The 24,601-nt window shown below is 38.0% G+C and overlaps 2 protein-coding genes across 2 annotated transcripts in view; both read right to left on the reverse strand.

Annotated features, from left to right (window-relative positions):
• Positions 1-86: 86 nt before the first annotated feature.
• LOC107566013 (nuclear receptor corepressor 2-like) lies at positions 87-7,364 on the reverse strand. Its single transcript, XM_016251366.1, has 7 exons — positions 6,981-7,364; positions 3,215-3,262; positions 2,705-2,866; positions 791-903; positions 530-632; positions 353-451; positions 87-232 (listed from the first exon to the last, which is right to left on the reverse strand). The coding sequence occupies exons 1-7, from the start codon at positions 7,219-7,221 to the stop codon at positions 87-89; spliced, it is 912 nt and encodes a 303-aa protein (XP_016106852.1). The 5' UTR covers positions 7,222-7,364.
• Positions 7,338-24,601, reverse strand: part of LOC107566014 (nuclear receptor corepressor 2-like) — a 143,329-nt gene continuing 126,065 nt past the window's right edge. Inside the window, exons 19-22 of the mRNA XM_016251367.1 lie at positions 10,063-10,205; positions 9,838-9,970; positions 7,509-7,722; positions 7,338-7,341 (exon numbers count right to left, since the gene is read on the reverse strand). Of these exons, the coding sequence (XP_016106853.1) occupies positions 7,338-7,341; positions 7,509-7,722; positions 9,838-9,970; positions 10,063-10,205 (494 nt within the window). The remainder of the gene's footprint in view (positions 7,342-7,508; positions 7,723-9,837; positions 9,971-10,062; positions 10,206-24,601) is intronic.

The raw sequence follows: 24,601 nt of genomic DNA on the forward strand, positions 1-24,601 counted from the left end.
GTGAATTTTCCTTTGTACATGACAGATGGCAAGCTTGTAAATGCTTTGTGTTCCATACGCATGAGAGTCAATGCACCAGCTCAATGCTAGTGAGAGAAAACAAGCTGCATGATATAGATTAACCACACCTGCGTGATCGAACCTCCTCGATATGACATGGAAGGTTCTTGGTGCACACGCGTGCCAGGGATTCCCTTCGTGATGCTGCCACCCTGAACTGCTGGCATGGGGCCTGTGAGAGAGAGAGTTAACGTTTTCAATCTATCCACGATATGAGCCTTATTTCTGCATTTTAATCTCTTTGAACTAGAACTGAATTGAGATGAGGGATAATGATTTTTCCCAAACTCACCCCGTGACGTAGCGCAGTCCTGTGAGGAGAGATTCTCAGCCTGAGAGGAGGCGGCCCCGCGTGGAGATAACTGCTCCTGTTTAACCACTGGAAACCCTCCTAAGGAGAGAGAAAGAGATGTTGGATATGGAAAATGGACAGCTGACGTGTGATCTCACAATCACGACACAAACTCACCCATTTTCCTCTGGTCCATCCAGGAGAGAGCCAGGGATCCTGGTGCTGGGATTTTTCCATGGTCGGAGCCATGAGATAGGTTGTGTAATTGCACTGGAGTACCCTGCAATACAAAACAACATGTACACCAGTGTAATTATGCATGTTCACATTAATACACCATTAAACCACTCCGAATGTATTATACATAATATCGATATGCCCCAGTTATACGACTTCCAAAGAACATTGGTACTGTGAGAGATTTTGTGGTGCTCTTACCTGCGTGATGGAACCACCAGGCTTGGCAGAGGAGATGAGAGGAGGGGGTTCTGGGATTTGGAGAGGCCGCACTGCAGCCATTCTCTCCTGTGGCTGTAGAGAAGGAGCCAATGCTGAAAGAGGGAGATTAAAAAATATATTGTATTATTTACACTACTGGGCAAAATTTTTAAATGATTAAGACTTTTATTTTTATTTTTTTTTAAAGAAATATTTTATGCTCACCAAGCCTGCATTTATTTGATCAAAAATACAGTAAAAACAGTAACAGTGTGAAATATTAGTTTAATTGAACCTTTAGTTTTCTATTTTAATATACACTATAAATACACACAAATATAGTATTTTATAATAATAATAGGGATGCAACGATACCAATTTTTCCAGAACGAGTCCGATACCATTACTTTTTTGTACTTTTCATAGCCTTTGTAATTTTTCAAAATATTGGGTACACAAACCAAAAAAAAAAAAAACGAATCATGTTAGCTGGCTTAATTTAGCAAACAGATATTTCCTACAGTTATTTTTAAAATTGTACCCGTTGAAATGTATTGTACAAGCTTTTGTTATATTTTCACTGTTAGTTTTTATTGCTTTATGGCAGCGGTTCTCAATTCCAGTCCTCGCGTACCACTGCTCTGCATATTTTGCATGTCTCTCTTATTTAACACACCTGATTCAGATCATCAGCTCGTTAGAAGAGAGCTCCATGAATGAACTGTTCTCAGATTGACATGGTCCCTACACAGTGTTCATTGCTCCCTACTACCTGCACACGGGAAATCTGTTGAAGTTTACTTCACTTCGGAACATTCATTCACGGATTTGCGCTACACTACTGTCTGCAGCGTCTTCACACACAGACGAAACTTACTAGAGAAGTGAGAAGTGTGATATAATATACCTCTATAAATAAATACAATTTAAATTCATGTCTCGCACACTTTAATGCCCTTTGAATGGAACATATATGCTCCCTTCGAACTGGAATCATGGCGGAATATCCTGTGATGTCCACTTCGCAGGGCACTTCCGGTCGAATACAACAAACGTCTGAAGTGATCAGAGATAAATACAAAATGTGCAGAACAGTGGTACGCGAGGACTGGAATTGAGAACCACTGCTTTATGGTATTTCATCTGTAATTCAATAGCACATTAGAGCTGCTGCATTGCAGCGACAGAGTACTGTAATCACAAGATGTTTTGCTGTAATAACACAGCGAACCACTCATTATACATAAATCATGTAACAGCGATGAACATATTTTCTGAAATATAAGTTGCGGTTTTTTTCATCTGAAACGTGCTGCGACTAATAAAGTCAGGTATGCTTGATGTTTAAAATAAATGTTGTTTATAATGAATGTCCCTATATTTTTTGTTTGTTTTATATTTACGATTTAGTTTTAATCCAAATGATGCACGAGTGAGCGAATATCAATCAAGATCATGCAACAGAAGTGCGCACTCTCGCTCTACTTACCGTTAGGTAACATTAGTAACTTGTGCATTGTTTTAATTATTTGCTTTTGACATATCTGACTGAACTACAAACTTTCCATTGATGTCTGTGAGAAAAAGATACTTGCTCGACAAGCTCGTGCATCTGTGCCACCGCACACTCAATCCACTAAGTGTGCTTTGCTTATCAGCTATACAGGCATGAATATTGAATGTTTAACATTAAATGAATTACATACATATATTTCATAGACATCCTTAATCTCTAACAAGTCCCTTCTGCTGTCCGTGTTTCTTCGTCTGGACTCAGAACTGTTCACACGCTGTGTGGTATCGGCAAATTTTTATGAGTACCAGTACAAGTACAGGACAGCAGTATCGGTACCAGTGCATGCCTAATAAATAATATTATTTTTTGACTTAATTAACAGGGCTATATTGTCTTACAGGGATTGTAGTGTAGCAGCTGTTCATGGCTGAATTTGGCCATGTCTCTGGGAGAGAGCTGGTACGGTGACATCACTGGTCGGCCTAGACCTAAAGCCCGAATATCATCAGCCCCGGGAATCTTTTTACCGTCCGCAAGAGGAGAGAATGCCCGAGATTTATCTGCACACATGGACAAAACCATACAAAGATGACTGTCAAACAGATGATTACTGGATAGCATTCTATGACACTCTTTTGTTGCCGAAGGTGAAAATGTCAAAGCTCAAATCATCATAACCCCTGCATCAAAAGCAGCAATCTCCAGTGTGAAAACACACAGATAGCAGTTATTCAGAATCTTCCTCACACACATTAACAGATCATCAGGCTCATCAGCACTCTGTAAGCTGGAATCTGAGAGCATAGCGGCATGCAAATACATCTGCGAATCATTCACACTCCCAGAAATCAACACGCTTGATTAGAGTCCACTCCAATAGTGAGTATGCATGTAGTGTGTAAACCTACGTAATCCATGTAGCAGAGCCTGAAGCCATCTCTCGTTCCCCTCCAGCTCTGCAGGGACAGACACACTGCAGCTCATCACATGGCCATGACCCAAGACTCTTTCTCTCCAAGTACTCGAAAGGAGCAGTTTTGTGACTTAAAGGGAGAGTTCACCCAAAAATGAAAATTCTGTCATCATTTACCCCAAACCTGTATGAGTTTCTTTTTTCTGTTGAACACAAAAGAAGATATTTTGAAGAATATGGGTAACCAAACAGTTGATGGTCCCTATTGACTTTCATAGTATGGAAAAAAATATATACTATGGAATTCAATGGGGACCATCAACGTTTTTTCCTTTTCCTTTTTTCAAAATATCTTCTTTTGTGTTCAACAGAAGAATTGGAATTATACCGAGTGGAAACAACTTGAGGGTGAGTAAATGATGACAGGATTTTCATTTTTGGATGAACTATCCCTTTAACTTAATTCTGAGAGCCCAAATTGAATAACATCATAACAATCTTTGTTTAATGAAGTGAAATTTCCCTGTTGAGGACTCATTCACCCATAAATAACATGTAATAAAACTGAGATTATATGGTAATCCCCACCCTTTCCAGAAAAAGATCATTTTCTCTTTCTGTCCTCATTCATTTCACTTCCTTTCAAAAGACTTCTCTTATATTCAATGTTTAATCACTGAAATACAAATTTTAACCAATAAGCTTATAATTACATTCATGTTATAGTCGATATAAAAAGATACTACACCAGTTTATCTGTACTTTTAAAGGGATACATTGAAATATAGAATATACAGAAAACAAAAGTCCGTCTAAAATAGAGTGGTACGAGAGACATACAAACTAGCACAGCCATGTAGGAAATTGACTGCCAGGGGCAACAAGTCAATTATATACTTTAGCGGTCATTATACAAAACATATTTGCTGGCAGAATTCTGCAACTGATCTTTCAGAATCAAGTTTTCCAAAGAGCAGTGTCATAAATATTAAATTGTGTCTGATGGACATTATACAAAATAAGAATCACTTATTTCAGCTCATACCAATATGGTCACAAATGTATTGTGCTGCCTAACATTATGTGTTCAGAGAGTAAACACCAGCAAAGTTATTGCAGTTTTGAACATTTTAAAAAATACTTTCTTTTTTTTGTTGCTGTATTTTGGTTTTCAATTTCAGTATAGCTTCAGCTGGTTTTAATTTTTCATAAAAGATTTTACTTTTTCTGTGTTTAGGTGGATCACATTAGCAAAATGTTGGCACAATTTTGCAGGCAAATAAATCTTCTATGGTCAATAGTGTAGCGATGTATAAAGCACAGCTCACACTTTCAAACAGAGCAGCTTTCTGTTGGTCACCTTGGAGAATCTGCGTGACCAACTTGAACCCTTGAATCTGTGTGAGAATTTTTCACCCTAATGTGAAATTCATGATCATGTGGATTCCTTTTGAAATTATTTTGCCTGTGAAAATTTGCCAAACAGCAATAAATGTGATGTACCTTTTGCCTGTAAAACCTGTCACCACTTCGTTACACATCAGGCTGTTACTAAAGGCAGCATCAATTTTATATTTGCACATGTCAAGTAACAAAGTTTGTTCACTAGCTGTCCGTCTAGGTGGTCAGGTCTTGCCTGAATACAATGTCCTTTTCAGGGACATGCAGAGAGTTCCTCAGGGGCAGGGGCTCAAATGTAAAATAGGGGCAATGTTTAAAAAATAATAATTTTTGGTCAAATGTTTGGATACATTACTATTTAATATTTTTCTAAGAAGTCACTTATGGTCATCAAGCCTGCACTTATTTGATCAAAATGTTAATATACTTTAAAATACATTTTATGCGATGCTGATTTATTATCAATTTTGGAAACCTGTGATACTTTTTTCAGGATTCTTTGTTGAATAAAAAAACATTATTTTAAACTGCGCAGCTCTTCGAGTGTAAAGCCTGGTTTATACTCGCCACGTCAGCACGAGCGCGAAGGTGACCGCTTCTTAAACCAAAGGTGAACATATTGGTATTCTTGTGGGGGGGGGAAAAACATGCAAGCACTGTCACCGACAGCAAGTTTAGTTTTACTTTTCTTTTTGTTTTCATTTTGAAAAGCTTGTTATCTTCGCAGTTTACCTCACGCTACGCTATGGAGGCTATGTTTTATTTATGTTTTTATTTGATTCCTCAGTGTTTGCTAAACGTTCTGTAATTTATTAGTCTGTATATAATACAGCATGTGGTGTATGGCCATGCCTCATCTTATACATTTTTGTTAATAAACGTTTTGTAAGCTTGTTTGTCATTGTATCTTACCGTTTTATTGTTATTGTGCTTTTTATTTAAGAATAACAATGAATCAATCTTTTGTTTTAGTCTTAAAAAGTGAAAGGTATAGATGTAAACATAACAGACAATTATCTTTTCTTGTAAAACGTGACAACAAGATCGCAAATTCAAAAGCGAAAGCATCTGAAGCCCGTAGCAAAAGAGGAAGTCCCGTTAACAAAATTCAAATAATACTACTAATGAAAAAGAACAGGTTGATTGTTTACCTCTTTCGTTTCCATATAACTATAAACTATGATAAAAGTTCATCAGCATGCATTGATTAATCCCATGTTGTAGCAAAAAAAAATAATTGCGACCAAATCATGTGCTCATGGAAAGTTAGTCGCAAAAGAACGTCCAGTGGGAAGAATGAGTCTGGAACCCTGATAATGCTGCATAATTATCAAAAATGGTAATATAATATAGTCCTTTCACGTCACCATTTCGCCAGCCTAAACTTCACATAATAGGCCTGTAGATGGCACTTGGGCTTAATTAACTATGATAGTTTCATGAAATAGCAACCGCTGTATCATACATACATATAAGTTAATTGAACACTGATTACCATTATTGCAACTTTTGGCACTGCATGGTTTTGTGCAGTGCTTTTGTAGTCATTTAGCATCCATTTTCTCAGCAATGTAATTCGATTTATAATATGAGTCAAACCGCAGATCCAGATCGCTCCACAAATAAGCTCGTCTGCCCCATGTAATTTTCAACTGATTTATAAATAAGAACCTAAAATGACAGCTCCACTTCACATTATTGTCCAATGAAATTTGAACTTAGGCCAGATCATGATTGGTTGGTGTATTATACATGACAAACAGGCATTGATGAACTATGTAATATTCTAAAATATATAATACATGGATTTTTAATTAAATCGACACACTAGCTTTGATTATTCACTCACTGAAAGAACCATATATGGCTTGAGAGTCTAGGTTTCCGAACAGACTGTGGAATATCAGTCAGTCAAGCAAAACGCACACAACCCATAGCAACACCTCAGATTGACAGATATGTAAAAATAAACAGGAATTGTCAGACTTTTGAGCAATTAGTTACTGTTTTGTACACATTGTCAGGTTAATTATAATTCAAATGCATTTTGTTTTATTGACGACAATATCATTGCTATTTGTCTGAGAGGGGCACTTTTGAATAATTTTGAAAAAGGGCAGGGGCTTGAGTCCCCAAAGCCCCCCCTTCTGCACGTGCCTGGTCCATTTTTACTATATTTACAACCCACACTACCACTCACTCCACATGTGCACAGACACACACATCAGAACTTGCTTAATTGGTGTAGTAGACACAACCGAGGAAAATGATGGTGGTTGAGAAAGCTGGGGAGGAAAACAAACTGAAGGAATAGATGAAAGGATAACGAAAAGAGGGATAAAAAACAGAAAGCAGCTTACCTTCTCTCTCTCTGTCAGAGACACCAGGGCTGTGAGTCCTGACCCGTGGGCTACTGGAATCTCCACCCCCTGTGTTATGCTGAGATTTGGTTGGCTGTGATTGTTGCTGTTTGGCCTCCTGGGAAGATTCATGTGCCATGGTAATCTGCTGCTGGTACAATGCAAGAGCGTGGGGCATAGCCTGCTGCTTCCCCAGCAACCCAGGCCGGTTATCACGTCCTGCTACCGACACCTCTGGCATCTAAAAGCACAGACACAAAATGCTCATTACAAAGCATTATACAAGACATATACACGTGCCATGAAGTTTCATTTCATGAAAAACAGAATTCAAATTAAATTTAGTCATAAACAGAGTCATCTGATGTTCAAAAACCACCATGTTTGCAACATCACAACTATAATGTAGGGTTATGTGATATTGAATTTTTTTTTTATATATATATATATATATATATATATATAGTTGATAAAGATAATTTAGACTTTTCTCGAAAATATTTTTCGTGGTGTTTTTTGTGCTTGTACCTTGGCTGCTTTTTTTTTCCTTCTCCTTTCTCCACTTTTGGCTTTTCTTCCGGCCCCGTCTCCATAGCTGCCATGTCCTTGTCCATGGAGGATGAGGAGGAAGTGGCATTGGTTGCAGTTTTGGGCCATGCCGACCCCTCTTCTTTGACCTTGCTGTCATCAGAGGAGCGTGGGGAAGGGAGGCTCTCGGTGTCTGAGCTGTTATTAGCTCCACCTGTAAAACGAAGTGATGGGAAACGTCATAAGAGGGAAAGACATGAATGTCAGCTGATTTGTTAAGTGTGGTTTGATTGGCAAGGCGTTTTTATAGGCAATTCATTCTTCAATTTGGGGCCCTTCTGGCTTCCTGAAAACTATATTAGTTGTTTTATCCATGTTAAAACATTTCTTCCATGTTCTGGAATAAAGATCTGATTATGGACATGATACCTTCAATTTTGGTAAAGTACACTACTGTTCAAAAAATTTAGGGGTGGTAAGCTTATTTTAATGTTTCTGAAAGAAGTCTCTTATGCTCACTAAGGCTGCATTTGAGTAAAAAAAACAGTAAGAGCAGTAATATTGTGAAATATTACAAATTAAAAAATCTCTTCCATTTGAATATATTTTAAAATATTATTTAATCCTGGGATGGCGAAGTTTAATTTTCAGCAGCCATTACTCCAGTCTTCAGTGTCACACAATCCTTCAGAAATCAATTTTAATATGATGATTTGCTGCTTATGAAATGTTTCTTATTATCAATGCTGAAACAAGTGTGCTGATGATAATAATTTTTGTGAAAACCATGATGCATCTTTTAAAGATTCTTTGATTATTAGGAAGTTCATAAGAACAACATTTGAAACTGATTTTTTTGTAACATTGTAAATGTCTTACGCTCACTTTTAATCAATGTAATGCAACAGTACTGCATGTGATGGTGGTATATTAATATTGTGTTTAATGGTGTCATTTTTGGAGAAAGAGGTGATAATTTTCTTATCACCCCCCGCCCCCCTTGAAGGTCAAGTTAATTTTATTTAATTATATTTTCTCTATAGCGCCAGATCACAACAGAAGTCATTTAAAGTTGCCTTTCCTATGGAACAGGTATATACCTTGTTCTTTTATTAAACAAACTAAATAGCCTTATGTTATTTATCTTATTTACACGAGGGCATGTCATTTCAGCCTCTAGTTATGGTCGCGCTCTCTGTATCACGCACAGCGGAGTTCCGCCCGATGCGCGCGCTCACGCACGCACACAAGTGAGCCCACTCCAATATATATATATTTTTATATATATATATATATATATATTGCACATATAAAAACCAAAGACAACTTTCAAAAATATGATTTTTAGGCAAGGAAAGTATGAAGAGGAAGTTAAAAGCCCAAAAAACACTTGAAAAAGAAGAAAAAAAAAATCCATTAAATGGATACCATAAACAGCAAAATCTAATATAGCATGTCCTTTAAAATGGAACAATTGCTTTAAAACTTTTTTATTTTAAAATCATCTAGGGGCACAGAAAAGCTCTTATCTAAATCTAACATGCCCTTTGTCAAATCAAAAAGTAAACATAACTAGTAAATACACAGCAGGGGATTATGATAAGCCTCATTTTCCCACTGGCTTAACAAACCCCAGCCGTTGAGTGTGCTCTCCCAGCTGGATGTAATTACACAATAACCATAACATAATAAGCACTTCCCTTGCTGGCTTTCTTTCACAAGCTTTGACCTGATAAATGTGGCTTTATGAAAGCTTACGAAAGCCATTTATCGGCAAGCCACACCTGATTGCCAAACACACAGCACAAAACGTTTGTTTCATAGCTGCCTGGCAGGCTTGTGGAAGTACAGCTCCAAAACTACGTCTACAGCACAACATACACTTTGACACCCAGACAGTCTGGTCACTCCACTATAAAAAAAACAACTTCACAATACGCAGCTCTCCTGGAAAAGCAATTCATGCTTGCGCAGAGAGTGTCTCTTTCTCAGAACTTGACAAAAGTAGGTCAGGGTTGTATCACGGGTGAGGTCATAGGTGAGTCGAAGCCACGTGTTCCTGATATTCTGAGAAAAGCACTCTGCTGTTTGATTCGAGCTGCTGTGGGACTTCCTGGCAACCACACAACCTCAGAGGTCTTTGGTTTCAGTGTGAACTGTTTCATAGCTACGGCTGATAACATAATTACCATACAGCTCATTTGTTTCTCAGATCTTAACTCTGAGTTTCATTACTTCCATTACACAAAGTCAATGAGACATGTGCAACAAATGACTGTTTGAAGTTACTGCACAATGATGTGCAAGAATCAAGTGTTTGTATCCATACCCTCTCCATCCTCCTGAGCCTCCTCCTCATTGCCGCTGACTCCCGATCCCTCCATCTCCTCTTCAGCAGATGGAGCGCTGGCCTCCTCGTTCTGAAGAGCTTTACCTTTGCGTCTGGCCTTACGCTCTTTCTCCTACAAAAAACACAAGCACAAAAACACAACAACATGAAACCAATACTACTGACAATTATAAATAATTAATCCCTCACTCTCTGAGAACTGACCGATTTTATTTTATGCTGTTGCAGAATCTCATCCAGTTTCTGTCTCTTCTTGTAGTTAAAGTAGAAGTTCTTGCACTGGGAGACTGTTTTGGAGCCCACCATCTTGGCGATTGCGGACCAATTTCTGCCATACTGGAGCAGCCCTATGAAAGTAAGAGAAGGAACATTCTCACTTTACTAACGTAAAAACAGGAACAGAACTATGAGTGATAAAGTAACTATCGTCATAGTTATTTCAGCGCACGAAAGACAATGTCATTGTCTGCATGACAACTAAAAAGTCCCTTAATTTATTGATACAGAGAATGGGAAATGCTGATAAGACCCCTATAATGGCCAGGCAGATTAATCACAATTTTTATTTAAAATAAAAAAAAAAACTGCTATTTTAAACTGTAAAATTTCACAATATTATAGAGAATGCGAAATGCTGATAAGACCCCTATAATGGCCAGGCAGATTAATCACAATTTTTATTTAAAATAAAAAAAAAACTGCTATTTTAAACTGTAAAATTTCACAATATTATTGATTTTACTGTTATCGTCAAATACTTGGTCAGCCTTGGTTTAACAAAAAACAACAACCCCAAACATTTTAACGGTAGTGTAGAGGTGTAGGTCTCATTTTTTTACTTGGTGTCCCACTAAGTCACATGCACTCAAAATAGGGCAGCACCAAGGCTGTTACAGTTTATATAAGATTTATATTACACAGTCTAACAGACAATATCTATCAACACACTAACACACAAGACCCCTGTGTGCTGGGTTACGGAAGCCTCAAGCGTTCCCATTTGCCCAGCCTTGCGTCGTCATTAAGAAAAAATTCAACGAAAGGTCAAAGATCATATGCTGCCGTCTGAAGAAGGAAAGTGGGGCAACAGCCTGACATGAACTGTTCCCAATCATTTAACACCAAGCTAACGCTCAGCAGACGTCAGCCAAGTTGATGTGTGCTGGTTAGCTTCACATTAGGAACCTATCTTGTCCAGTCAAAATAACTGCTTTGGATTTAGTGACCACAATACAGCACTACTGCCTCCACATCAAATCTACAGGACAGTCAGTGTAGCTTGGACAGGGACAGAGAGAATGAGATGGAGAGATAAAATGAAGAGTGCATGGAGCTGAATAAAAAATGCCCTTAGTGATATACAAACAAAGCAAGAAATCATTTGAAGTCTGATTTGTATGCTTATCCTCACCATCTCTGATCCTTGTTTCTGTCTGTTTATTTTTCAAACTTCCAGTTGTTTGTCAGAAATGCATGCACATCCTAATCTATGTAACATGGCAAACACACACAGACACTGCAGTGCAAAGACTGCTTAAATAAAAGCCTGCATTGCAATTTATACATTACCCAGAAGTACTTCTATATAACAGGTCAAAAGTCAAGGAAACTCCATTCTTGCCCAATCCAACAAATGTCAAAGTAGCTGTTAAATCCAGTGAAGGACCAAACACTGTCCTAAACTTCCTGAAATTAAGGTTTCATCCACCTTCAATTTCAAAACATTGCATTTTGTCCAGTATCTCCAAATGTAAGAGTACTCCAATAAGACAACGCTGTCCAATCAGCGTTGGTAATTCAAGAGCATGTACCAATGCTACATCCAATTGAAATCCTCATCATTGGCCCACTGTGGATCGTCCAATCAGGGTGTTGCATAAAGAAAATTTGCAGCCCACTCTTCCTCTCTTCTTTATCACTCCATCAGTCTTTTCATCTTTGCTCACATGATTTCCATGGAAATGCACAGCAGAGGCAATTGGAGCTCCAGAACAGCATGAGGAAGAGCAAGGAAGTAGAATAGAGAAAAAGGGAGTGGTTTTTGGGAGGGAAATGAGCTCCCCATTTCTCCTCTGATAGTTGCGCTGTCGTTTCTCTGTCTCTAAACAGAGCAGCCCTTCTCTTTTTCTTCTCCCCTCTCGCTCTCTCTCTCTCTATTTATCAAACTCACGCGCTTTTCCTCGCCAGCCTTCTCTCTCTTTCTGTCTCAAGGCCACAGTTTTTTTCCACTCCTCTTCACTGGCTGCCGCTTGGCTGGAATTTAACAGCAAAGTGAAGCTGAGATGCAGTGACTCCACCTCCCTAATGCCCGTCCTCCCTCCCTCCCTCCCTCCCTCCACAACCTCATCTGATCTCTTCTATCATTCTCTCTTTTGCGCTCTCTAATGCATATTATCTGTGCCAAAACACATCTACGCTCAAACACACAAAAACAAACAGACAATGAGAGCAAGAGATTGTGGCAGAAATAAAGAGAGAGATTTGAGAGGTTTGATGTTGATATCACGAGAAAGCAGAGGGAAAGCAATTCCTCCAAACTGACCTGCTTTTCTTCTTCAATGTGACCTCTACACACAGTCCTTAACAACAGTGTGAGAGAGGGAGAAACAGAGAGGCTTGCCAAATCCTCTAACTCATGCCAACCCACAATTCAGCCACTTCCTTTCTCACTGCACTCCAACAACTGAATCTAACCACTCACTCATTGCTACAGAAAGAAAGAAACTGAAAGACAGAGAGAAAGAGAGAAAAACAGAAAAAGACAAATACAAAGACAAACAGATAAAAAGAAAACAAACAGAATGAAATACAGAGAAAGAAATAAAAAAGAAAATATAGCTGCAAGCAGCGATGACGGGCCCAAGCCACCAGTGCAACTGCTACCCTGGTGGCATCAGGAAAACGGTGCACAGCAGGCACATGCATTTACAGAAACCCTCAGGCAGTCTGGTTTTAAGGGTTACAGCAATGCAAGGGTTACCATGTAGCATCAAGAGTGTGAAACACAAGCACACACAGAACAATATATTTGGTAAAATAAGTGTTACCAAAAGTCTTTGGTAACACTTTACAATAAGGTTTCATTTGTTAACATTAGAAACCCTCAGGCAGTCTGGTTTTAAGGGTTACAGCAATGCAAGGGTTACCATGTAGCATCAAGAGTGTGAAACACAAGCACACACAGAACAATATATTTGGTAAAATAAGTGTTACCAAAAGTCTTTGGTAACACTTTACAATAAGGTTTCATTTGTTAACATTAATAAACTATATTAATTAACATGAAACATTTATATAGCATTTATTAATCTTAGTTAATTTTAAGTTCAAAACTTACTAACATTATATATTAATATAATATATTGTTATTTGCTAGTTCATGTTAATGCATTAACTAATGTTAACAAATGAGACCTTATTGTAAAGTGTTACCAAAACTTTTAATTATCTATAAACATTTTAATTAATTCAATGATCTATAAGCATTATTGAAATAATTATAGGAAAACTATATTTCCAGTACAGTACATATTAACTTATTTAATGTATTTGTTTGTCATTCTAACTAATGGAACAGAGCAGTTAGATCAGGCTTAAATGACTTCTTATCCAATTACTATCAAGTGGACAACCTTAGTTTTTAATTTGCTGTTTGTCCCAGAAGGGGTTATTCTAGAATATCAAGAGTGTGAAACAGATACACACACACACAGAGAGGGTATGATTTATAAATATTTCGATGGTCTATAAGAATTTTCTTAAGTCTTATTAAAAGTTTTGAAGTGTTTGGATAATGCACTTTAAAGATATAAGAAAATTACTGTTTCCTTTTTTACTGTTGTTTTAATAAATCGCCATGGCAACACCGTTCAAGATATCCAACATCCATTCACAATTTAGCATCTTCCGTATCTTGGCATCATGATGAGTCTCTGCCCGCAGATTCCAAGGTGTGTGCCAATTTTGAAGAACTTTTGAGCATGTTGAGGGCCCCAAAATCCCCAAAAACCTTGACAAAAAATAAAAATAAAGAACAACAACAAGAGTAACCCTTAGAAAAACAATAGGGCCCTTCACCCCCTTGAGGCTTGAGCCCTAATGAAGAATGACAAATAAAGAACTAGGGCTGCCCCCTAATAGTCATCGAGAAGAGGTTTAGTCGATCAAAATTTTATTAGTCACTTAGTCGCAGAGCTTTTAATTATCTATAAACATTTTAATTAATTCAATGATCTATAAGCATTATTGAAATAATTATAGGAAAACTATATTTCCAGTACAGTACATATTAACTTATTTTATGTATTTGTTTGTCATTCTAACTAATGGAACAGAGCAGTTAGATCAGGCTTAAATGACTTCTTATCCAATTACTATCTAGTGGACAACCTTAGTTTTTAATTTGCTGTTTGTCCCAGAAGGGGTTATTCTAGAATATCAAGAGTGTGAAACAGATACACACACACAGAGAGGGTATGATTTATAAATATTTCGATGGTCTATAAGAATTTTCTTAAGTCTTAAAAGATTTCTAATCCTATGACTCCATCTTGTGGACAACCTTAGTATTACAGCCTTCACCTGTCAGCTGAAATGTCTGATCGTTTTTCATTTGCTGTGAGCCCCCAGAGCAGAGTAAATTTATTAAACTAAGCATGTTTCCTCAGAATTACATGTTCTCCATATGTAAAAAGTTTTGAAGTGTTTGGATAATGCACTTTAAAGATATAAGAAAATTACTGTTTCCTTTTTTACTGTTGTTTTAATAAATCGCCATGGCAACACCGTTCAAGATATCCAACATCCATTCACAATTTAGCATCTTCCGTATCTTGGCATCATGATGAGTCTCTGCCCGCAGATTCCAAGGTGTGTGCCAATTTTGAAGAACTTTTGAGCATGTTGAGGGCCCCAAAAACCTTGACAAAAAATAAAAATAAAGAACAACAACAAGAGTAACCCTTAGAAAAACAATAGGGCCCTTCACCCCCTTGAGGCTTGAGCCCTAATGAAGAATGACAAATAAAGAACTAGGGCTGCCCCCTAATAGTCATCGAGAAGAGGTTTAGTCGATCAAAATTTTATTAGTCACTTAGTCGCAGAGAAAAAATAATAATAATTCCACCATGGCAACACCGTTCAAGATATCCAACATCCATTCACAATTTAGCATCTTCCGTATCTTGGCATCATGATGAGTCTCTGCCCGCAGATTCCAAGGTGTGTGCCAATTTTGAAGAACTTTTGAGCATGTTGAGGGCCCCAAAATCCCCAAAAACCTTGACAAAAAATAAAAATAAAGAACAACAACAAGAGTAACCCTTAGAAAAACAATAGGGCCCTTCACCCCCTTGAGGCTTGAGCCCTAATGAAGAATGACAAATAAAGAACTAGGGCTGCCCCCTAATAGTCATCGAGAAGAGGTTTAGTCGATCAAAATTTTATTAGTCACTTAGTCGCAGAGAAAAAATAATAATAATTTGTGTAATAAGTCATGTAGTCCGTGACAGTCAATGAACGAAGGTCTTATGGATTTGGAACGACACGAGGGTGAGTAATTAAAGACAGAATTTAAATTTTTTGGTGAACTTTCTCTAACTTGGGGGTAGGCCTATATATGCAATAATCAATATATCGACTTGTCGCGCAATATATGTACATAACCTCAATCATTTTTGGTGACGCAATATATCCACAGAAGTGGTGAAGTCATGTAGTCCGTGACAGTCAATGAACGAAGGTCTTATGGATTTGGAACGACACGAGGGTGAGTAATTAAAGACAGAATTTAAATTTTTTGGTGAACTTTCTCTAACTTGGGGGTAGGCCTATATATGCAATAATCAATATATCGACTTGTCGCGCAATATATGTACATGACCTCAATCATTTTTGGTGACGCAATATATCGCCCATTATATTTACTTAAAAATTAATGTCACCATGTTTTGTACATTCCACTTGCGTCTGTGTCTTTTGCAGCTTCTCGTACATAACGTGGTGTAGTCATGAGGTGCTAGTTCACATTTTAAAAATGCTTCTACAAACAAAGTTTCATCTGCAGATATGGCCTTGTTTAGGGATCTGTGCCTTTGTGCATACGGACTTCTGACTGCTAAGTAGTGATTGTGTTTTTCAGCAATAGTGTGCACCCTTAATTTACAGAGAAAAGAAGGTCCGGGAAAAATCTGTAGATGGAAAAATCTGCAAACAAGTTCATTTTTCTTTTTTTCTACTTGTTACTTTTTGTTAGAAAATGTTTATTTACTATTTATTCAGTTTTTTTAAGGAATCTAATATTTTGATACTTAATTTCCATGATCTACAGTAAATATTCTTAAAAATTAAAAGTTTGTTGTCATTTGGAAAAGTGTAGGCCTTCTTGCATTATTATGCTGTTACATTATGATTATATATTCAGTGGCATAAAATGGTCTTTAAAATGACAATAATATTGCTTATCGCAATTATTTCTGGGGCAATATATCGCACAGCAAAAAGTTGTTATCATCACAGGCCTACTTAGGGGCACCGGTGCGATCATTTGCATTTAACTTAAAATACTCTGTCATTTTTGCTCATACAGAGTAATACAGCTTTCTAATTTGTAAAAGGTTTACTTTTATTTGTTTGCACTCACAATAAAAAAACGTTGTGCTTTGCAAAATAATGAAAGCAAACAGAGTGTGCTTTCTGCCATCTAGGTCTCAGTGAACTTGAGCACATCAACAAAAAAAAACTGAAACTCTGTGCTTGCGTAACAGACATGAAAAATATATCTATAGAGAATGAAATGTCTACTTTTAAATTAACTAAATCAAATGGAAAACAAATATTTTCAGATTATTTGTTGATGGTTTTTAAAGCGATGCATGGTATTGCCCCAAAATATATTGTTTACCTTTTGATTCCTTATCAAAATACAATAAATATGAGATCCTCGAGTCAGATGATTCTTCATGTTCCTAAAACTAGATTAAAATCAAAGGGTGATAGGGATTTCTCAGTGGCTGCCCCACAATTATGGAACCCTCTTCCAATGCACATTAAATCTTCCCCTTCTGTGGATGATTTTAAGTCTAGATTGAAATCTTATCTTTTTAGTATAGCTTTTAAAATTAATTAGAGTGATCAGGATTTAATTTTTCATTTTTGTTTGCGTGACTATGTAATGATGCTGGAAAGCACTTTGGTCAACGGCAGTTGTTTTAAATGTGCTATAGAAATACAATTTGTATTGCATTGTATTATGTAATCCGTATGAAACATGCACGTCCACTGTGGAGATGACGAATCAGTGTCATCGACTTCATCACTGCAGCCGAAAATACAGAAAACACTAGTTTATCAATGAATTATTATAATGTTAAGGCAGTCGTCTTGCTGTTTTTCCCTGATGCATTCATAATCATTACTTCTGCCAGTGTGCTTTGGGAAGTTTAATGCGTGCGCTTGAGCGCTGATAGGCTAAAGGCAATGAAAGGCTCATTATTATGAATTATATGGTTTATTAATATAAATGTGCGATTAGTCAACTAATTGCTAAAAATGAACGACTACTAGTCGACTAGAAAAATCTTTAGTCGAGGGCAGCATTATAAAAAACAGATAGATAAAAACACAAATCAAGCCGAAGACAGAGAGAGAAAGTGAGACAGAATGATTTCCTAACAGAAAGACAAAAATCGAGAGACATAGAAAAACAGAGATAGACAAAGGAAGACATAGACAGAATGAAAGAATGAACAGCAGAAAAAAAGATAGAAAGACAAACCTAGCATAGGCCAGAAACAAGAACAAACACAGAGTGAGAGACAGAAAGACAAAGAAATGAACAACGACACAAAAACAGAGTTGGAGAAGGCTGCTTACACACAGCAACTAAATCTGGTTGTCACTCCTCTTCAGGGAGCTGAATCCTGTTCTGTCCACACTGACTTCAGCTGGAGCGACTTGCTCGTGTTCATTTTAAACATTGCTGCTAAATACTGCTGTTCTAAAAACAGCAGTGTGTTATCATGAGCAGTTTACATGCATACAAAAACATTTGTACAATGTCACACATTTACCAGCATTTACTAGAGTTAAGAAAATGCTCATATGCACACAGAGTACACTCATCAGTCTGCAGCTCCTGCCTCCAAAGAAAAGTATCTAAAAAGAACACTTGAGGAGAGCTGTGTGCAGTAGCTCTGGGTTATATGTTACACAGGCCTTTAACCTGCCATTAAGTGCCCCCACAGCCACATACACACTCACTTCCTCTCTCAGAGACGTGAACACAAGCAAGGCCACCGTGCCTTTAAAAGGCTGTGCCAGCATGCATTAGTCACAGAGCAGAGCTGCTCTCTCTCTCTCTGTGTGCAGGAATGCAGCGAGACAGCCAGGTGCCATTATCATATATTACTGTTGTCTCCCTCTCTTGCTTTAAAAATGATCACAGATAAACACATTAGCATAGGGAGCTGTAAGCTGCTTTAAAAAGGACAGATGAGGTATCTGCCTGGTGTTAAGAGTGTCATAGGGTGAGGGGTGGCAGTATATTTGGGGACAGAGTGACAAAGATAAAGCAGGCACATTGAGGTTATTAACAGCAGTGTTGGGAAAGATTGCGGTCTAGGCTTGGATGGTACACTATTTTACTGCAAGTTGGAGAAAATATATGAATGAATTAATAAATAAATATTAATAAATGACTAAGTTAATTAAGTCAAAATCATTTAAATGTATAAATGAATTAAATAAATGTGTGTGTGTGTGGTGATATACTGTATATATATATTTTTTTCCAAGGTCACCACTGCTTAGTCCTATTTGAAGTTATCCTAACAGGAGTAGAAGGGCAGTTTTTTAAGCATATTTCATCAGTTCTGAAGCACAGTATAAAAAAACCTAAATGAGACATTTGAAAAAAGAACTTGATCAAAATTAGAGAACACTTAGGCTATGTTCAAACTGTGAGCCTTAGTGCTCAATTCTTATTTTTGCTCAGATCTGATTTTTTTTTATAGCGTTTCACATTGTTGTTTTAAATGTGGCCAATATCAGATTTCCAGTGTGAACAGATCATGGTTCTGAACTGACCCACATGCGCAAAAAACCCCCAAAAAAACAATACGAACAGGGTTGCCAGGTTTCCGACAAAATCCGCCCAATTGCTTCTCAAAACTAGTACAAAATTAGGCCAATCGCGTTCTGGGGGTTATATATCACGTTAGTGGGGTCACTTTAACCCACGGAGTTGAAAAACAACCCGCGGCAACGATGAAAAAGTAGCCCAATTCATGGGAAAACTGTGAATTTGGCAACACTTGCGCAGCGCGCTGTCATACGGATGTAAACACAGAGGACATCAAGTAAGCGATTCTGCGTTTATTTATAGTGTTATCTGACACAGAAGACAGCAAAATTATGCGCACTCAATATGAAAAATAAAGACAAGGATGTGACAGAAGAGAGCAGAGTTTTGAAACATTTATGATATGAGCCCTAATTTTTTGCTTATATATAGCCTAGAGTTGTCACTGTAATATGCTTATGAGTTCTGACACATCACTGTACTTCCACTGACTACCTTTCACAACTGTCTTGATAACTTTGGGTATGTAAAATATTTGAAGTGACTCCCATGAGCGCAGAATCGTGACGATTGTTGATCTAGAGTGATGTAACAGTTGTATGAATTCCGATATGACTGTTCACACTGCGGTCGCATTGCAAAACGTCTGACCTGTATCGGATTTAGTACCACATATATGGAAGTGGCTAGGCAAGGGTCGATTACCGGTTTCAAGGTATACCGCGATTTGAAAATGTCACGGTTTCAAAACCGCTAATATTTTCAGTTATACCGATTCTGCTGTATGCGCTGTTTTTCACATCTCCTCAAAGACTGAAAGTGTAGGAATCCCTCAGGTTGAGTGCAGTGTAGAGAGTAACACGACCCTCCTCCTGTTGGTGCGAGCGAGCGCTCAGTCACGTGTGTACTGTGTAGGATGGCCAAACTCAAGCAGCTTCCCCTGGAACTTTTCCAAAATGTCATTTATGTGAAAATATGAAGTCTGTAAACGCCCGTTAACACAGGCCAGAGACACTGAAGACGGATGCACAGTGAAAAATACTGTAGCAGGCGGATCACTCACTGTTCATGATGCACAAACTATTGGAAGAAAATCCTCAATATTGATTTGGGGGTTTATATGAATGTTTCTGAGGGGAACTGACTGTCTTCAGTAAAGTTTACGTGGTATTTTCTTTTAATCTCATCTCTGTATAGTTCCTATTAAAGCAGTGTTTCAGCGCTGCGCAGCTTTGTTTACAGCAGTAACTAAGGAAACGCCATCTGTGGTGTTCCTAAAGCGCCTCCTGCTGTCAGAGAGTGAATCTGCATCTCATTCAGAGCATCTGCTGTTTGCTTCGTTCAGGCATGTAGTATAATTTCACAAAGCTAGTCAGAACATTCTCTAAATTCTTAAAGCATCAAGTTTTTAAGCCATATGAAACCAACATAAATTATATGAAACAACATCAATTAAAAATAAAAATGATATACTGTATATATATATTTTTTTCCGAGGTCACCACTGCTTAGTCCTATTTGAAGTTATCCTAACAGGAGTAGAAGGGCAGTTTTTTAAGCATATTTCATCAGTTCTGAAGCACAGTATAAAAAAACCTAAATGAGACATTTGAAAAAAGAACTTGATCAAAATTAGAGAACACTTAGGCTATGTTCAAACTGTGAGCCTTAGTGCTCAATTCTTATTTTTGCTCAGATCTGATTTTTTTTTATAGCGTTTCACATTGTTGTTTTAAATGTGGCCAATATCAGATTTCCAGTGTGAACAGATCATGGTTCTGAACTGACCCACATGCGCAAAAAACCCCCAAAAAAACAATACGAACAGGGTTGCCAGGTTTCCGACAAAATCCGCCCAATTGCTTCTCAAAACTAGTACAAAATTAGGCCAATCGCGTTCTGGGGGTTATATATCACGTTAGTGGGGTCACTTTAACCCACGGAGTTGAAAAACAACCCGCGGCAACGATGAAAAAGTAGCCCAATTCATGGGAAAACTGTGAATTTGGCAACACTTGCGCAGCGCGCTGTCATACGGATGTAAACACAGAGGACATCAAGTAAGCGATTCTGCGTTTATTTATAGTGTTATCTGACACAGAAGACAGCAAAATTATGCGCACTCAATATGAAAAATAAAGACAAGGATGTGACAGAAGAGAGCAGAGTTTTGAAACATTTATGATATGAGCCCTAATTTTTTGCTTATATATAGCCTAGAGTTGTCACTGTAATATGCTTATGAGTTCTGACACATCACTGTACTTCCACTGACTACCTTTCACAACTGTCTTGATAACTTTGGGTATGTAAAATATTTGAAGTGACTCCCATGAGCGCAGAATCGTGACGATTGTTGATCTAGAGTGATGTAACAGTTGTATGAATTCCGATATGACTGTTCACACTGCGGTCGCATTGCAAAACGTCTGACCTGTATCGGATTTAGTACCACATATATGGAAGTGGCTAGGCAAGGGTCGATTACCGGTTTCAAGGTATACCGCGATTTGAAAATGTCACGGTTTCAAAACCGCTAATATTTTCAGTTATACCGATTCTGCTGTATGCGCTGTTTTTCACATCTCCTCAAAGACTGAAAGTGTAGGAATCCCTCAGGTTGAGTGCAGTGTAGAGAGTAACACGACCCTCCTCCTGTTGGTGCGAGCGAGCGCTCAGTCACGTGTGTACTGTGTAGGATGGCCAAACTCAAGCAGCTTCCCCTGGAACTTTTCCAAAATGTCATTTATGTGAAAATATGAAGTCTGTAAACGCCCGTTAACACAGGCCAGAGACACTGAAGACGGATGCACAGTGAAAAATACTGTAGCAGGCGGATCACTCACTGTTCATGATGCACAAACTATTGGAAGAAAATCCTCAATATTGATTTGGGGGTTTATATGAATGTTTCTGAGGGGAACTGACTGTCTTCAGTAAAGTTTACGTGGTATTTTCTTTTAATCTCATCTCTGTATAGTTCCTATTAAAGCAGTGTTTCAGCGCTGCGCAGCTTTGTTTACAGCAGTAACTAAGGAAACGCCATCTGTGGTGTTCCTAAAGCGCCTCCTGCTGTCAGAGAGTGAATCTGTGTCTCATTCAGAGCTTCTGCTGTTTGCTTCATTCAGGCATGTAGTATAATTTCACAAAGCTAGTCAGAACATTCTATTTTTGCTTCAAATTGGGTTATTATTAAATTAAATTATGTATATGAAATTATATAACTAAATGATATGAAATTATATAAATGATATTTATATGCATTATATAACTAAAATTAAATAACTGTAATTACAGATTTAGGTTAAATAAAGATGTCAGTCTTTATTTTTCTTCTTTTTAGGAAACAAATCAAAGAAAAATAAACAAATTCTACTGTTCCTAATATTCTGTATGTTGCTCAAAAACAAAATATATTGTGTTAAAAAAAAAATTTTCCCTAAGCCTTTTAAAAATAACAAATTTTAGAACTGCAACAACAATACCGTGATACTGTGAAACCGTGATATTTTTGGTTAAGGTTATCATATCGTCAAAATCTCATACCGGCCCATGCCTAGAAGGGGCACAAATCGGAATTGAAAATATCAGATTCCATGTGGTTTGTGCTGTTCACACTGTCATGAGAAAAACAGATCTGAGTCACATGTGAGCAAAAAAAAATCTGATTTGGGCCACATTTGCCTGCAGTGTGAATGTAGCCTTAGATACCTCTAAGTTATTGGTGTTAATCTGACTAAATAATTAATTTCCTTAATTATATGACAACCCCTATTTAACTGGCAGCATTCCTCCAATTTTCACTGAGATTGCAAGATGGTGGGCCGGTCTAAGATGAATGAAAGCCTGCGACAGGAGGTGGTCTAGATGAAGGCCAAAGGCATTACTCTTTCAGCCCTTGCAAGAGAAGCTAGTCATTCCAAATCTGTGATTTCTAAAATATTGCAGGTTTACAATGACACTAATTCATTCAAGTCCCCCCAAAAGACGTCCACATAAGACAAATGCACGAGAAGAGAGGATAATGCGGAGACTCTCAATGAGGAATCGGTTCAACACTGCAGCTGGAATTGCTCGCCAGTTCAGCGCTGAACAGGGTAAGGATCTGTCTCGACATGTTTAAGAGGAGTCAGACTGAAAACGCACTCTGCAGTGACCAAGTCTCTCATCAGCAGAAAGAATCAAAAGGCTAGGCTAACCTTTGCTGAGGAGCATGTTGTGTGGACAGAGGAGAACTTGTCCAAAGTTCACTTTAGTGATGACAGCAAGTTTAATTTATTTGGGTCTGATGGAACACATTTTGTTCAGTATCAAACAGGGGAAAGACTGAACCCCGAGTGCGTAAAGAAGTCAGTGAAAGGTGGAGAAGGAAGTGTCATGCTTTGGGGGATTTGGATAAGGAGTTGGATTAGGATTAGGGGTTGGGCCTTTTATACAGCTACATGGCAGCATGAATGCAAATATTTATCAGAACCTCCAAAATGCAGTACCTTCCCTGCAAGTATCTCCCAATCCACCTGCAATTTTCATGCAAGACAATACGCCTGTCACACTGCAAAGCGGGTAAAGCAGTTTCTTGAAGCTAATAACACTGAGGGTGTACTCACACTAGGCACGGTTGCTTTGAACCGAGCCCGAGTGCGATTATCCCCCCTCCCCACTCCCCCGATGGCCTGCACTCACACTTGCACTAAACTTTCCGGGCCGGAGCACGCTTACGTCATGTGCGAGATAACGGAGAAAACCACTTTCACTAATATTCTGTCGAATAATTAATAATTAATTTATAATTTGTGTTGTGCACTGATTTTCACTTGTATGTATCAGAGTATTATTACGGAGGCAGCTGACCTTAATTAAATAATTTGCAGTTTACTCGCAAACTACATTTCCTGTTCATCAATAAGGTGAGAACCAGAGCCATTATAAACCTAAATATACTAGATTGAATTAAATTAATTGAAAAGCGTAGTGTAGAAGTAGTAATAGTATATGTTTGCGGTCGTAATGATGACAGTAGCGCACACAAAACAGTATTTGATCCATGCTCCGGCTCGGTTAGCACTCACACTGCATGTATACCGCGCCCGACTCCAACCGAACCGTGCCCTAAACGAACCACTCTTGAGCGCGGCACAGAGTGCTCACACCAGTCAAACGAACCGGGTTTTGGGGGTCAAACGTGCTCGGGCACGGTTCAAAATGCCTAGTGTGAGCACACCCTGAAATGGCCAGCCCAGAGTCCTGATCTAAACCCAACTGAAAATCTCTGGAGAAACCTTGGAGACAAAGTTATGGCTAAGAAAACGAAATATGGAAGGGAGTTGAAGAAGAGTGGACAAAGATCACACCAGATGTGCTGAAGTCATTCAAAGCAAGGGCCTCTACATTTCCTACTAATTTCTGACATCTGTAGCCCTCCAAGATTTTAGTTGTAATCTTATTTCGTTCCACAGTGGTTACGGTTCTCTAATTTTAATCACTGTGTTTTCCACAAAATAAAGGTTTTTGTTGAAATGGCGTGGTTATTTTGTCAAACATATTATTAGAACAGTGGTATACATACAGCTAATATTCCTTCAAATTTTGAGTGTTTGAGTGTTAACAATATTTCAGAAAATATCAAGTATTTATAGATTGTTCTCTAATTTTGATCTCCACTGT

This window comes from Sinocyclocheilus grahami, unplaced genomic scaffold (assembly GCF_001515645.1).
Source record: "Sinocyclocheilus grahami isolate Dianchi unplaced genomic scaffold, SAMN03320097.WGS_v1.1 scaffold1041.1, whole genome shotgun sequence".
Classification (NCBI taxonomy): domain Eukaryota; kingdom Metazoa; phylum Chordata; class Actinopteri; order Cypriniformes; family Cyprinidae; genus Sinocyclocheilus; species Sinocyclocheilus grahami.